We start from the raw sequence: 16,276 nt of genomic DNA, 5'->3' as shown, positions 1-16,276 counted from the left end.
CAGCTGACCCCATATTTCCCTGGTCGTTCCGAGATCGGAAAAAGCTAATCTTCTGACAGTCATAATTAGTTTGAACTCTGTTGGAGCCAGTCTCTGTCGTGTGTGTGTGTGTGTGAAATTTTTTATTTGATTATTATCATTATTATTATTATCATCATCATCCAAAAAACAGCCCAGCATAAAAAAATAAAAATAAAAATGTTGTCCTATTTCTGGATTAATATTGTTGCTCCTTCTTTATAGTTTTATAATTATTTACACAGAATTATACAAATTCCAGCATTTGCTGTTAAATTGTTTGAACCAACTGCTAAATCACAATGGAGTCAGTTTATTACTCACCTTAATGCATTTCAAATTATACTGTATTTTCTTATCAGTTTGCTTATATATATATACTAAAATTCAGTAGTCATTAGATCATACGCATTGCTGTTTCATTTTGTTGTGCTGGCTTGCTGGCATATTATAGAACACTTTCTTTGACAAATCCATAAATGTTTTATATCAATCTGTAGGTATGAGCATTCAGTGTTTTAATGTAATTTAAACCACGTTAAAAACTGTCTATATAAACACACACGTGTAAATTATTATACATGACTACCATATATTACTTATTTTGGCAACACAGTATTGTCAGGCTGAGATTAATTGATAAGTTTTCAGGTCCCGGTAATGTATAGTCAGCATTAGTATACCAAAAAGGTTTTATTCACTGATCTGTAAATATATACGTATACACACGTTCAAAAAATGAATCTACAAAGAAATTAACGCGTCAAATCACAGAAGTAAACTGCGATTAATTGACAGCCCTAATGTAAAATATGAAAGCATCTTAAAAGCATTTTGGCTTGACAAGTGCAATAAATCTAGTCCATATAGGGGTTATTTGATTCTTAGGATTGGTAACTTATGTTGAATATATCTTAACCAATACAATTATTTAATTAAGAAAGAAATTCACATGGATTCTGTTGAAAAAAGGAGGAAACTAGCTCCAACAACAAACTGATTTAGGAACATCTGAAAGATCCACCATAACTAGACATTTAGTGTTAAATAATGCAAATGACACACATTTTAAAGGACAACACTTTTTATTATTGTTAATGTGCAAAATAAAAAAATGAATTATTAAACAGACACTCTAAGAAAACCATTTCCAAGCAGCATCATGACCTTTATTATTACAGTGATATTCCTTCAGTTAGACAGTCCAAATATACAGATGTGTGTATTGAACAATCCCACGTAGCATTTTAAACATGCATGGAATCGTTTGTTGGTGTTTTGACTGTCCTAGTCACATTCTTTTCAGTTTGTGTGGTGGGTTTACAGTTACTGGAATAGCTGTGTTGCATAGATTCCCTCTTTGGTCCAGCTGCATAGCTTGTCTTCGAGTAGTTCCCAGTCACAGCTGAATTGCTTCCAGCTTTACTTGCCAGCGTGTTTCTTGAAGATGTCGATGTATTCCTGCACGTCGTCGGGGGAGCCCAGCACCACAGGCACACGCTGGTGAATGGAATCGGGTTTGATGTCCAACACATTCTGACTTCCAGTTGTGGCCATTCCTCCAGCCTGCTCTATGATGTAGGCCATGGGGTTGCATTCATACAGGAGTCTCAGCTTCAAAGCAAAGGAAAATACAAGTATTAGTGTAATGGTGGAGCCATACAGGAGCCAGTACAGGTCTTAATTCTGGAAGTCATCCCCTTTCCCAAGAAACCTTAGAAAACAACACATGATCAAAACATTTGACCTTTGAACATCCAGGTAGTTTCTTCTTTGCTTTGGCTTCAAAACAGTGCCCTAATAGAGCAAGTGTTTTTAATAGAGCAGTAAAATAACCATATACAATGACATAACCTACTCAGAACAATTACTTAACTTCTCTTTCCTGCAATCAAATTGTTCACTTTTTTATTTTTTATTTTTTATTTAGTCGTTTCTAATTATTTTTTTTATTATTTTCTCCCCAATTTGGAATGGCCAATTACTTTTAGGCTCAGCTCACCGCTACCACCCCTGCGCTGACTCAGGAGGGAGAAGACGAACACACACTGTCCTCCGAAGCGTGTGCCGTCAGCCGACTGCTTTTTTTCACACTGCGGACTCACCATGCAGCCACCCAAGAGCTACAGCGTCGGAGGAAAACGCAGCTCTCAGGCAGCTTACAGGCAAGCCTGCAGGCGCCCGGCCAGACTACAGGGGTCGCTGGTGCGCGGTGAGCCGAGGACACCTTGGCCGACCTAACCCTCCCTCCCCCTCGGTCGGCAAAGGAATAGCATGGACTCGAATTCATGACGTCCAGACTATAGGGCACATCCTGCACTCCACACGTAGCGCCTTTACTGGATGCGCCACTCGGAAGCAAATTGTTCACTTCTAATTGTATTCAATTAAAATGGTTTTGTTCCTCTTAGCCTTTGCAGAGTCTTAAAATAGGGCCTTGTGTTCAATACTCAAGTTGGCAGTAATCTCAGCGCATTGACTGTCAAACATTACAAGGACAAGGAGCAGTAATCTCAGCGCACTGACTGTCAAACATTACAAGAACAAGGAGCTGTGGTATCTTGTATCTCCAAGCAACGGTACTGATAAAACAGATGCTGGACACTTAACTGTATGGATTGCACTGACTTAAATGCCCTTTTAACTTAATGGAGTGTCACAGCAGACAATACAGGCTACTAATGAGTTTGTCTGGGGTTCTAGAGATGTTTGTGTTATTTTTATCTGGAAATTATATTAGTTCAAAGCACTGTGCATCTCCTAAAGCACAGAACAAGTAACTGCTAAAATCTAGCTTCTTTTGAAGATAGACAGTCTCTGGTAAAGTAGTTTAAATTGGCTGAATTCTTCATAAAGCTCCTAGGCAGTCAGAGCTGCCACATATTCTTGTTTTGTTTAGGTGAGATCTAGTAATACTTTTAAAACACTTTAATAAATAAATATACCTCATTGTCCTTACCTTTCCTTTGGGGCTCTTGGTGTTGGCTGGGTACAAAAAGATGCCTCCATACACCAGAGTACGATGCACATCAGCAACCATGGAGCCTACATATCTCCCACCATAAGGGGCACTGCCATCCTGCCGAATTTAGAGGATCATTTAGTAAAGTGAGTAAATTAAGTTGAGTTCTAACTAGTTAAGGTCTATCTGTCCATTGAAAAGACTCAAACATAGGGGAAGAAGCTGTACTTAATTGATAAAAACAAGTTTGATTATCATGAAACTTGTTGGTTTATTTAACGATAAACTAGAACAGAACTTTATTTAACTTTAAAAACCATTAACTCTTTATGAATAGATCTCAACTTTTCAATATGAAGAAAATGTATTAGAAATGAAAGACTGAATGAAAACACTGCAATGCTTAAAGGCTTGTGTATGTTCATGATGTGTAAATTAGACTCGCTGCATATTAAAACTTTTACCTCAGGAAATTTCTTCTTCTGTATGTACTCTGTAACTGCAGGGTCAAAGTATTTGGCATATCCTTCATTAAGACTGTAAATCTTTCCTTTCTTCTTAATCCTCACATTTTGGTCCACCAGAATGAACTCTCCAATAGCCTAAAATACAGGAATTATAAGGAATCAATGAGCTGTATTACTTGTGTCTCATCATAATTTTGAACATAATGTTGGTTTTACTATTTTGTGGGTTCTTTATCATTTCTATAATTATATATATATATATATATATATATATATATATATATATATATATATATATATATATATATATATAATTTTAATGTTTTTAACAAGAATATATGTAGCTAAATAAGGTTTGATTTTGAAGTTGGTTCTTTTCATTCATTTTCAAACAGTCAAGCTAACCTGCATATCTGCTTCCCTTGCATGCATTTCAAATGTCAGAATGATCTTTTAGGAGCTGTCACTTACTGGATCAAGCATGAAGCAGTTGACACCATTTCCAGCAGACATCACCATCATTGTGGCGCTGCCATACAAGGCATAACCCGCTGCCACAATGTTCCGGCCTGGTTGTAAAGCATCCTTCTCATTGGGTTCACCGTCCGTGGTCTGCAGAAGAAGAATGTTGAAGTCAGACAGGGCAAGAATCGAGTCTGATACTGCACTACACAAATTGATGCTCTTATTCTGAGCTCATGGAACTTTGCAAGTAGATTTAAGCTGGGTTCTATTCAATTGTTCTAAACAAAGATGGCTCCAAATACAGATGTCACTTATTTAATTCAAATAGAACCATCCCCCACTTTTAACAGACATATCATAGACCCAACTGGATTTAATAAATCAGTGAAATGTAACAGTAGGCAATTTTTTTTATTAATCAATTGTGCCTCGGACAAAGTGACATTTATTAAGATCCTATTCAGAATCAAACTAAAGTCAAATATGTTTCACGTTGTACAGACTATATATTTTAACAAATAAAAGGATAAAAGGACATAAGTGACATGATCTTGTCACTACTACTAATACCCAACAATGTGGACAGGAGATCCATTATATCCTGTTTATCCACAGCATCTTGGATCCCCCATTCGGAGTGGCCAGTCCCTATCAAATACTTATTTTAAACCTGTATCATGACCACACAAAACAAGAACTCCATTTCCTTCCAAATACAAAGGGGTCTGCAGTATGATAACTGTAGCTACAAGCTCACTTGGTCCAAAATGTATTATGTTGCATAACACATGACTATTTACCTTTCTGTACACAGCAAAAATTGTGCCGATTGAAGCAAGACAGTCAATGTTTGAAGAGCCATCAAGAGGATCAAAGCATACAATATATTTACCCTAAAAATAGAAATAAAATGAAAAATGAAATAAACTGCTGTTTAATAAATATGTAGTACTGTATTACACATACGCTATAACATTTTTAAAAAAAAAACTGTTCTGCTCAGTACCCGTGGTTTCTTTCATAATTATACACACATCCACAACAATAAACACTCATAATAAAATGTTAACAATATATTTCACTGAGTTATGGATTATCATAACTCAGTTATGATAATCAGTCTTCCAATCACACAGACACAAGGCCTCCAACATAAATGGATGTGGCTCATGTTCAAATAACATGTAGGTTTATCTTGGAAAGAAAAAAAGTCGCTGAAGCTCATTCTTTTGCATGGGAACTTGGACCACTGAAATACCAACCCTCTGGTCAGGATCCACAATGATGGCTCGCTCGTCTTCCTCCGAGACTAGAGCACAGGTGGTGAAGGAGGATTTCAGCATGTTAATGACCAGGTCATTGGAGAGAATGTCTAGCTTCTTCACCTGGTCTCCGGTAACATTGGTGCTGCCTGCAATGCCATACCTGAAGAGTGGGAACGTTACAGGTTACAAAATGATCTACACATGTGTTGACACAGTGCTGTTGAGACAGAACTCAGGAAAGTTGCATGAGTGTCTGAAAAGTCTGTTTTGCATGAATCACTGATGCGCTTTATGCTGTTTATTGTCTATCAGTCAAAAAATACAAGTTTCTGCAATCAAATAATAAGCAGTCTTTGATCTGACTCCTTATCTATTATTGTGCATGACCACTGTGACTTTTCTATGATATTTTGCACCTATTGAGAACTATTCATTTTACTTTTTTGTGACATTAGATTTCATCGTTGCAACCAGGGGAACCCCTTAGTTTAAGCTGACACATCACTATCACAATTTCATATATTTTCTACCCACTGTTTATTACTAGTACCAATGAAGTGCAATTGTCATTTAAATAGAAGATTTTCCACATGAAACACATCACTGCCACCCAGGGGATTAACTCTTTCACAGTCAGTTTAATTAAATACCATTTTACCTTTTGCTTGGATGACTAATTTTTAAACTACTGTAAAGACGCCTAGACTTTCTTCAGATTGTACAAATAAACTAAACCATACAGCAGAAATGCAAACAGCATGAAGACAATTAGCCTACACCGTGTTTATCAACAAAGAAAATGGATGTGTTTGCTTAGTTGGAAAGCAAAATTATATTTCAATAGGCTGTAAGGGTTTACATGAATATGATATGCTTTTATACAGGTACACGTTTTTGAAACATGAGCATGTAAAACCTTTAATATGAGCTATTACTGTAGCTCATTCAATACCATTGAGAGACAGTTCACCTGAAGATCTGGACGAACAGTAAATCAATCAAAGATGGGCCATGTCTCGAAAATGGTTAATAGTGAGTGTGTTGATTTGACATGGAACAATCCATTTACCCAGTACAGTATGAATCAAGAATCTCAGACCTTCATTCTGGAGGTGAAGGAGTACAGGGCATTAATGCAGGACATGCACAACCAGTCACGTGCAACTTACATGCACATTTTATTTAGTGGCACAGTGATAGTAGCTTTTGCACAAATGTTCCTCCAAATGATTCATTAAGGCGAGCACCAATTAAGAGTAGTTATACAAATAATGTACATTTTATGACCTATGGATAGAAGACAATGCATTACATAATATTTCCTTGCCAAACCACTATACTTGAATACAATATGTCTGTATGTGCAATCAGTGGCGTTTTACTAAGAAATTTGTAAAATGAAAGTCTACTCGTCCACTGGCCTATTTCTCTCTGTACAGGATCTGTTCCAGTTTAGATTAGAGGCAGGTCTGTCAAAGCGATCAGACAGTAAACAAGGAAATGCTATTATTACAGTCTGAAATGCAAGCATGAACCAGCAGTTGTTTTTTTTTGACTAAGTTAGTATTTGGGTTTGTCCATGACTGCACTGCATGTTATTGTCAACTAAAATTAATATATCAGCGGAAAAGTACACCATTGAAAACCTGCCTAATCCTCCAATCATGCCTCCCCTTTCATAAGAGATAAGAGATTCTCAGCATATTTAGCAGAAAGATAATCCACAAACTCCAAGCAGAACACATATAAAAGGCATTCAATCCCAGGTGGGGGACCTTGCTGCTGTACCCCTGAGCAAGGTACTTAACCTAGACTGCTCCAGTAAAAACCCAACTGTATAAATGGGTAATTGTATGTAAAAATAATGTGTAAAAATTATGTAATTGTATGTAAATATAATGTGATATCTTGTAACTGTAAGTCGTCCTGGATAAGGGTGTCTGCTAAGAAATAAATAATAATAATAATATTACATGTCAGTTGTGTTCTAAGGAGCTTCTTGTGATTATATATATAATTTTTTTAGGGCAGGTTCGATACTTGAGTAAAGTATCGAGTAGAACAGTTACATGAACCCATGCTGTGCACTCTCTGAACAAGAAAACCACAACTCATTTAACTTGGAGACAAACTTTTCTGATTTTAGCATAGGCTACTACGATGCCAAATCTAAATAAAATCAGCTCACTATGACTTGCATTTGTATTTCTGCTTATTGACTGTGTTGTGAAGTAGGTGTCCACACTCCCACACAAAGTAACATACTGTAGTGTCTGAATGCATGAGCCAGCATTGCCTGTGCTGCAAGACAAGTGATGCGATTGGTTGACTACTGACAACACCTCCCCTGCATTAATGATCCTGAACAGCCCTTCTGTTCACAGTGATGACAAAGCGGTTCATAGCCCTGGAGCCAGTTATCAATTACTAATCCAATAATCACGAAGTATCTTAAACACATACCACTAAGGTTTAAAGGTCAGACAATTGCCAAATATGTACTGAGAGGGTCTCTACATATATGTACTTTTACAAAAGGTATGTAGAAATAAGTCTGTAGTGTGAATAACAAAGTTATTCTAAATAAAATGTAACACACAGGTAGCCCCTTTCCTGATAATTAGTGTGTTTAAACTGTAGCTCTTTGATTTACCCTGAGGGAAAATCCAGCAATGACCAGCAATGGTGTATGCAGGTGAGTGCTGTCTGGTGCAGGAGGCTTGGTGCCTGTGGAGAAGCTGGTGAACTGGTTCAAGAATAAAAAATGACCATTAAAAATCCCTTACTTTACTGCAAAGAGCTGAAGTGAACTGACTTGTCCACATGACTACATTACTTTACATGCTGTAAATCTTGACCGTGCATTACAGTATATACTGAACATAATATTTATTTATTAACAGACTCCCTTATCCAGTATAAATCACATTATTTTTACATACAATTACATTATTTTTGACACATTATTTTTACATACAATTACCCATTTATACAGTTGGGTTTTTACCGGAGCTATCAAGATAAAGTACCTTGCTCAAGGGTACAGCTGCAGTGTCCTCCACCTGGGATTGAACCAACAACCCTCCGGTCAAGAGTCCAGAGCCCCTAACCACTACTCCACACTGCTGCCCTGAACATGCTTGGTGCCCAGTAAGAGGCCAGTAAATATTTGTTCGAATTGCTGACTCAGCTGGTCAACAGCTGGGTAAAGTACAACCCCAGGTTATTCATTCCTTAAATTTTAAAACAAAAAAGTTAGTTAAAATGAATGAATGTTTAAGACACCTCGCTTTCCTTTAGCCCAAACCTACACAGTAGATACCTTCTGTATATTTCACAATACAATACTTTTAATTTGCACCAGTTTATGTGTTTGGTACACTCATTTTAATGTCTGGTCTTGAAATTTAAACTAAAGGATTTAAGAAAGTTTACAAACGAGGAGGAGGCCATTCGGCCCATCTTGCTCGTTTGGTTGTTAGTAGCTTTTTGATCCCAGAATCTCATCAAGCAGCTTCTTGAAGGATCCCAGGGTGTCAGCTTCAAACAACATTACTAAATATACTGGTTAATGACTTTGCCTTTATTAGCTTACGTTAATTAGATCAATATTTGTGTTTCCATGATGTTGTCCATCTTTCAGGTGGAGTGCTGTAGGTAAGATGATCAAGACCTCCGACCTTTAATAAACTGAAAATGCGGATAAAAAAGCCACTACTTTTTTCACAAACTAACGCGACCATACTGTACCTGCAGTACACTGTAGGTCTAGTGTGTACTTTTAAGGTGACCCAGCGGAAAGTTTGCACATTTAGTTTTTTTCTAAAATGAAAAATAAACGTATTTTGTTACTAGTTTTCCATTGTTTTAAGAACATGCAAACATACCACTAGTTTAAGCAAACGGGTAAATTGGGCCCGTGCGCATAAGAACATTTTACCAACATTGTAAGCAGGCCTAACTTCTTAATAAATTGTTCATTTTAAAATTAGTGTTGTCTTTCACTTTCCGTGCAATAAACCTGCGATTTTACAAACTGCGGCCTCGTTTTGGTTGTTAACTCAAACCTTTTTTGGATAAAACATTAACAAAGTTTGTGCCCACATAATAAATTAATACCTACAGGTTGGCAATGCCAGCTTTTCTGACGGCCGTGGAGATGGCTTTGACGGCTGTGCAAAGTGAATTGAGAAGCGTTGTCAGTTCTCCCGTCCCTTTGGCTTTCCTCCCTTCCTCCAGTACAAATCGCGTAAGGGTGACAACATTGGTATCAAATGCACCTTTGTCTGACATGATGTTGGTAGTGTTAGTGGTGACTGCAGCTGGCTTGCGTTTCTCTATCTCAGGTGAAAATGGTATGTGGCAAAAAATATAACCTAGCCGTTCAAAACAATCTGCGCCAGTTCAAAACAGGAACTAGGGGTGTGCGAATTGATTTCACCAATCCAAAGTGAAATCGTATAAAAAAGGGGAGTAGCCGCATACAACTCGTTTTGAAAAAACAAAAGTGGGGCAAAGTTCAAGTAAACAGGAAAATAATTTAGTCTGATTTGCGATTGAGCAAATGCTGAATAAAACGCACAACAAAATTATTTTAAAGTGCATTAGACTGAGTATATTAAACGTATAGTTTTGTAGAATGAAGACAATAAAGTGTATTTGTGGACTGTTTTTAGTTTTTAATTGTGCTTTAAAGATGCTTGTTTTAAGCGTGTGCATAATCCTTTTGTGAATCACAATTATCTGTATTGCACTGAAAATAGATTCGGGTCTATTTTCATACAAACAGCTGGTGAAAGAAAATTTTAAGTTTTAATTGTTTAAATAACAATTCTACTGCTGCTGTAGGCAATGTGTCCCCAAACACGTTTTTAACCGTAGAGTTCACAAGGTTCCTTGAAACCACTTGCTGTGCAACTCCAGGAGCCCAACACAAACGTCACTTTTCAGCAGTAGGAGGTTATGCAGTTCTTCTCGTGCTCTGTTATAGGTTTGGAAGCAAAAAACGACATTGAAATTCTTCTTTGATTACACATTTAAAACATCTGCTAAATCTCATTTTCTAAAGAAAAAAATGTGCTTTGCATTGGAACAAAAACTTACAGTAAATCTATATTCAGTTTGGGTCGGAGTAAATCAAATACCCTTTTGGAGAATGTTATTTGGTTGAATAGTTGACACACAATAGCTTAACTCTGTTTAAAGAGCTATTTAATATTTATTGTTATTCCCTTTCCATTCTCTTCCTGCTGATCCTCAACACTGGCCTGTCAAGTCTCTGAATATAATCACACCATGCTTTGCAATTGTCTGAGTCAGCCTGACAAAGCATTGTATGTTTTTATTTTCATATAGCAAGAACTATTTATAGAAAACATGTTTGTTCCTGCCCGTTTCAGAATACTTTTTAATGCTTGAAAAAGCTTTAAAATCCAAATATGTTCATTATATGAGATGTTGGTTTTGTAGGGGTTGCTGGCAGTTTTGAACAGGAGCAGGCCTTTTCTTTATCGATTCGAGACCAGGCTTGGAATATTCTTGATATTGTTACTTATTCCATACAACCACTATTATTTGTTTTAAATACCATATCCAACAGTGTGTGCCATTTCCCTTGCACTATCGACTGGGGCACCTTGTTTCTGTTTCTTTACAAAAACACTAATGTCTAGTTTCATGCTAATGTGGTCAATCATTTAAAGGTGTCTTTATTCACAGCCAAGGGATGGTATTACTCATGGGCATGTCAACAATTCATACAGAAAAAATTAAGCCGTTAAAACAAACAAAAAACATGCATAAGCTATTAGGCAGAAAGACAGTTGCCATTAGAATATTTTGACATGCTGGGGACATTCCGGGGGCATTCTACCTGACGGACTTGTTCCTCCATTATCTTCCACCCAAGGTCCATACATTCAGAAGTTCCTAAGGTTGTTTAAAACAATAGCTAATGGGCTCACAAGTGGCGCATCCGGTAAAGTCACTCCGCCCAGAGTGCAGGATGCGTCCTATAGCTTGGAGATTGCCGGTTTGAATCCAAGCTATGCCACTGCCGACTGTGGACGGGAGTAGGGGTTAGGCTGGCTGGGGAGTCCTTGGCTCACTGCATACCAGCGACTCCTGCGGCTGGCCGGGCGCCTGCAGGCTGGCCTGTACGGAATTCAGAACTGCATGGCACTCCGACGGTGTAAGTTCTGGATATGGCTGCACAGCGGGGTCGCAGAGTGAAAAAAAGCGAGTTAGTTCGGGGGTTCCATCGGTGAGCCAGGACATTCCAAAACTGGGAGAAAATTGGAAAATAATTTTTTTTTAAATTGATAAAAAAAACAAAAACAAAGGGGGCTCCACATGGAGTGCAGGATGCGCTCTATAGCCTGGACGTCGCGAGTTCGAGTCCAGACTATTCCACAGCCTACCGTGGACGGGAGCTCCAAGGGGGCGGCCCACAATTGGCTGAGCGTCACCTGGGGGGGGGGAGGGTCGGCCAGGGTTTCCTCGGCTCACCACTCACCAGCGACCCCTGTAGTCTGGCCGGGCGCCTGCGGGCTTGCCTGTAAGCTGTCCAGAGCTGCATTGTCCTCTGACGCTGTAGCTCTTGGGTGGCTGCATGGTGAGTCTGTAGTGTGAAAAAAAAGGGGTCGGCTGACGGCACACGCTTCGGAGGACAGCGTGTGTTCGTCTTCACATTTTCAAAAACACATGTTCAAGCACATCAAAAAACATATGATCCACTTCTGAAGAATTACTATATCAAGAAGAAGGGAGTAGAATTTGAATCTGTAAAAAAATGGCCCACTTGAATGTCAGCTTCATTAGGGCTAGAGTATTTGTAAAAGTGCTAACTATAGAGTATATAACTTCTTGGCAATTTTTCAAGATCAAGGTGCAGACCACAGAACTGTTTTTTAAATGTATAAATAACTGTACCAGTATATATCTCAGAAAGAAAGAAAAACAAGTTATTAGCCGAGGGGCAGAGGTTTGCCAGGGTCATTAGACTCAGGCAACATGATTTCATAACTCCACTTTGTGAGGCATGTGCACAAAACTGTTGAGAATGAATTTCACAACCAGGGACACTGCTTGAACTTTGGCAGTGTACCCAATGTTATCTCACCTCAGTTAAATCAACAGAAGTGAATGAGAGCTGTGGACTGTAAGATAGCCAGACCCTGGTTTGAAGCCGTACACTGCTTATCTTAGTTTAAAGTACTTGGATAAGAAATGAATAAGTCAGTAATCAATATACTGTTTTGCTTCTTAAAGTTGTTTCCAAAAAAATGTTACTTTTACTGCTGTTATTATCTATTATTTATATCCAGCCTTTTCAAATAATTGAAAGCTTCCACTTTAAAGAATCAGTCAGTCAGTGATCCCAAAATGTGACATTTAGATCAGGGGTTCTCAGACTTTTTTTTTGTTGGGCCCCCTTTTGGAAATGTTTCAGGCTGTGCAGGTATGTGAATTTGCTTCGCGCGCTGAATGCATGCCTGCCAGAGGGTTCCGCAGTTGCCAAATCTGCTTAAAATAAGCGGAATTGGGCTTGTATTTTTAGAACGTCGCTTTAAATTCGCGGGTGGCGTGATTCACTGTTGTCAATGTATATGCACGTCATTAGAATTTTAGAATCATCCTATCCCCACCAGTCCAACAACAACAACAACAACAACAAAACTAGAACTACAAAAAAACAAACAAAAAAAACCTAGAACTACTAAAGAAAATATATGGAATTGGTATAAACACCCCCACCCCCTCTTAAATGGACCGGGCTTGTTTTGGGCTTGTTTTGGGCTTGTTTTGAAAGGCAGCGCCACTTTTTTTCTCGTGAGACTTGGCAACACTTCAGGGCTCCCCAGGGTCCTAAACCGTGCCATGTACAGAGGGTGATTGCAGTAACCACACACCGTCCATGACTTTTCCAGACATTAAAGATTTGCGGACATAAGGGGGTTTAACAATACAGTTTTGAGAAAAATACGGGAGACTCCCGGTGAATACGGGAGAGTTGAGAGGTCTGACTTTCAATGTCTCTTCTTCAAGGGTATGTAGACATTTAGAAACGTGTTGCTGTCTGAAAACATTGTCTAACCTTTCACAGCCAACAGGATGCAGTTCTGGGAGCTGGAAGTACAGCACTTGCAAACAAACAGAGTTTGCCAATCATTGTAACTAATAATCATAACATTGTCCAAGGACTGTGGCAAATTGAGAAACTGTGAAACAAGGACCAGGGGTCACAAATGGAGATTAGATAAAGGGGCATTCAGAACAGAAAATAGGAGGCACTTTTTTTGCACAGAGAATTGTGAGGGTCTGGAACCAACTCCCCAGTAATGTTGTTGAAGCTGACACCCTGGGATCCTTCAAGAAGCTGCTTGATGAGAGTCTGGGATCAATAAGCTACTAACAACCAAACGAGCAAGATGGGCCGAATGGCCTCCTCTCGTTTATAAACTTTTTTATGTTCGTATGAAACACAAAAAAAAAAAAAAAAAAAAAAAACGTTTTTTTGACCGCCAATAGCACTTTGTACACAACTACAGTGCCGTGAAAAAAGTATTTGCCCCCTGTCTGATTTTCTGCATTTTTGATTATTTTTGACACTTAATGTTATCAGATCTTCAACCAAAACCTAATATTAGATAAAAGGGGCCGAGTGAACAAATAACACAAAAAGTTGATACATATTTCATTTATTTATTAAAGAAAGTTATGTAACACCCAATGCCCCCGTGTGAAAAAGTAAATTGCCCCCTTAGACTCAATAACTGGTTACGCCACCTTTAGCAGCAATAACTGCAACCAAACGCTTCCTGTAGTTATTGATTACTCTCTCACAGTGCCGTGGAGGAATTTTGGCCCACTCCTCCATGCAGAACTGCTTCAACTCAGTGACATTAGCGGGTTTTCGAGCATGAACTGCTCGTTTCAGGTCCTGCCACAACATCTCAATGGGGTTTAGGTCTGGACTTTGACTAGGCCATTCCAAAACTTTAAATTTCTTGTTCTTCAACCATTCTGACCAACCAGACTTACTTGTGTGTTTCGGATCATTGTCTTGCTTCATGACCCAGCTGCGCTTCAGCTTCAGCTCACGGACGGATGGCCTGACATTCTCCTGTAGAATTTTCTGATACAGAGCAGAATTCATGGTTCCTTCAATGAGGCAAGGCATGTTTTTTTTTTTTAATGGGAAAGGGGTGAAGTCCATGTGAATTGAGTAGACATTGTCAGTGTTTGCATTTTTGTATCAGGTATTTTATCGTTTAACATCGAAAATCAGAAGCCCAGATCTTAGGTTATGTCAGTTTTTTTGTTATCACGCGACCCCCTTTTGGGTCGGGACCCCCAGTTTGAGAAGAGCTGCAGTATACTACAGTACCTGAATTAGCATCTTTTGCAGATAATAAAGCAATATGTGCCATGATATGTTCTTGTTCTTCTTGTTCTTATTCTACTTCTTCTTATGTTTGTGTACATTAAGAAACCTCATATCAACATCCATCCATCCATCCATCCATTATCTGTAACCTCTTAATCCTAGGGTTGCGGTGAGCCAGATCCTAACCCAGCAGATATTTTCCTTTAAGATCACAAACTACAAAGTATATGAACAATTATATTGGGTGGATATGTTTGGGGAAATTGGTTATATTTTTATCTCCATTCATAATGTGAAGACAAATTTGTTGAATAAAAGAACGTATAATTCTACATGCTACCACAAGATGTCTCCCTGGTCACACTTCTATGTTTCACTACCCAGTGACAACACAAATGCACTTTCATTAGCAGTAACCTGTTTCTGTAAAACTTAAATTTACTTGTTTACCGTATATAAACGTGTTTTGGATGTATTAGCATATGTGTGTTTGTGGTCTGGTGTAATATAATGTACAAACCTTTTTTTTTAATATATATTTTTTACTGTGTAGAAAATATAGCGAACCTTTTAAATGTGCACAGTTATTGCACAGTTTACTTATAGCACACGCTTACAATGCATTGCCATGGCTTTGGTGTTGTTTTTTTTTATTTTACATTTTTTAACTTTTTACAATTACAATACCTACCTGTGATTTACCATTATTTCACATAACTTCTGGGCTTTGCTACATTTTTACCAAAGTCATACAATTTAGCAAAAACCTGTTGGGGGACTCTTGAATTGTTGCTGTTATTGATTTAATTGACGACTAGGAGCTGCTGACGTGGCCTGTTCACGATGGAAATGACCCATTGAAAAATGAGGCCTCCTTCTTAATGGGTAATATCCTCATTTTAAAATCATTTGGTGTGGGACCATCAATCCACTTTTTTAGAAGAGTCTAAAGCCTTAAGTTGATGTATTTGGAGAAGTGGTAGGCTGAAGAAAAGGTGGAGGGAAATGAATGACCAGGCAAAGACAGGGGTCACCAGATTGAAATGCTCAAGTAATCCAAGAATGCTTCCAGTCATGTGGAGCCGGCAGATAGGGACTTATTAAACAGGTGAAGTAACCCAAGAAGCTGGAGCAGGTGAGCATAATACAAACCAGACCATTTATAATGACAATAATTAGGAGCCTGAGGAATTGGCTTCCTTTCTACTGCTCAATGAGCTTTTTCAGTGTGGTCTCAGTTTGGTTGCACTGGTTTGTAACACTCTTGTGTTGAAATCGCCCTTTAGCTTGTCATTTACCCTGACTCATTAGTCACACCAGTTATAAAGTCTTTTACAAAACCTTTGCACCAGTGGGAGATTTTCCTCGTGAATATGACATCAGTAAGGTACAGTTAGTAAGTTACTGTGTATCATATTATTGAGTATATTTTGTTGATCCGAGGAGAAAGGGACATTCATTCTAGTAAAGAAAGCAGGAGGGCTGCTTGAAATGTGCACAATGAAATACAGGGTAGTATAACTGGTTTTAAAATCTTTAGGGACTGCACATTTAATATCCTTCACATATGTGACATTGTATTCCTGCCTTTGACGGGGAGAATTCTTGAATACGTGTGTGGTCAGCTCAGGTGGAACGTCACTCAAAACAAGCACACCCCTTTGTGCTGCTCTGAGGTGTGGAATATCGAGTGTGGTTTAATGATGGTTTG

The 16,276-nt window shown here is 38.4% G+C and overlaps 1 protein-coding gene across 2 annotated transcripts; it reads right to left on the bottom strand.

Moving 5' to 3' along the window:
- Positions 1–1,084: 1,084 nt before the first annotated feature.
- LOC117403527 (fructose-1,6-bisphosphatase 1-like) lies at positions 1,085–9,603 on the bottom strand. Of its 2 annotated transcripts, none has more exons than XM_059006480.1 (7): positions 9,301–9,601; positions 5,175–5,337; positions 4,713–4,805; positions 3,919–4,059; positions 3,445–3,582; positions 2,978–3,097; positions 1,085–1,632 (listed from the first exon to the last, which is right to left on the bottom strand). In XM_059006480.1, the coding sequence occupies exons 1-7, from the start codon at positions 9,468–9,470 to the stop codon at positions 1,441–1,443; spliced, it is 1,017 nt and encodes a 338-aa protein (XP_058862463.1). In that variant the 5' UTR covers positions 9,471–9,601; the 3' UTR covers positions 1,085–1,440. The 2 variants fall into 2 exon arrangements, with proteins under 2 accessions (XP_058862463.1, XP_058862466.1); XM_059006483.1 differs by having other exon boundaries at positions 1,495–1,632; positions 2,964–3,097; positions 9,301–9,603.
- Between the last annotated feature and the right edge of the window lie 6,673 nt (positions 9,604–16,276).

The sequence above is a fragment of the Acipenser ruthenus genome, chromosome 1 (assembly GCF_902713425.1).
Source record: "Acipenser ruthenus chromosome 1, fAciRut3.2 maternal haplotype, whole genome shotgun sequence".
NCBI lineage: Eukaryota > Metazoa > Chordata > Actinopteri > Acipenseriformes > Acipenseridae > Acipenser > Acipenser ruthenus.
The sequence above is the reverse complement of the archived record's forward strand: the minus strand, read 5'-3'. Positions and strand labels throughout refer to the sequence as shown.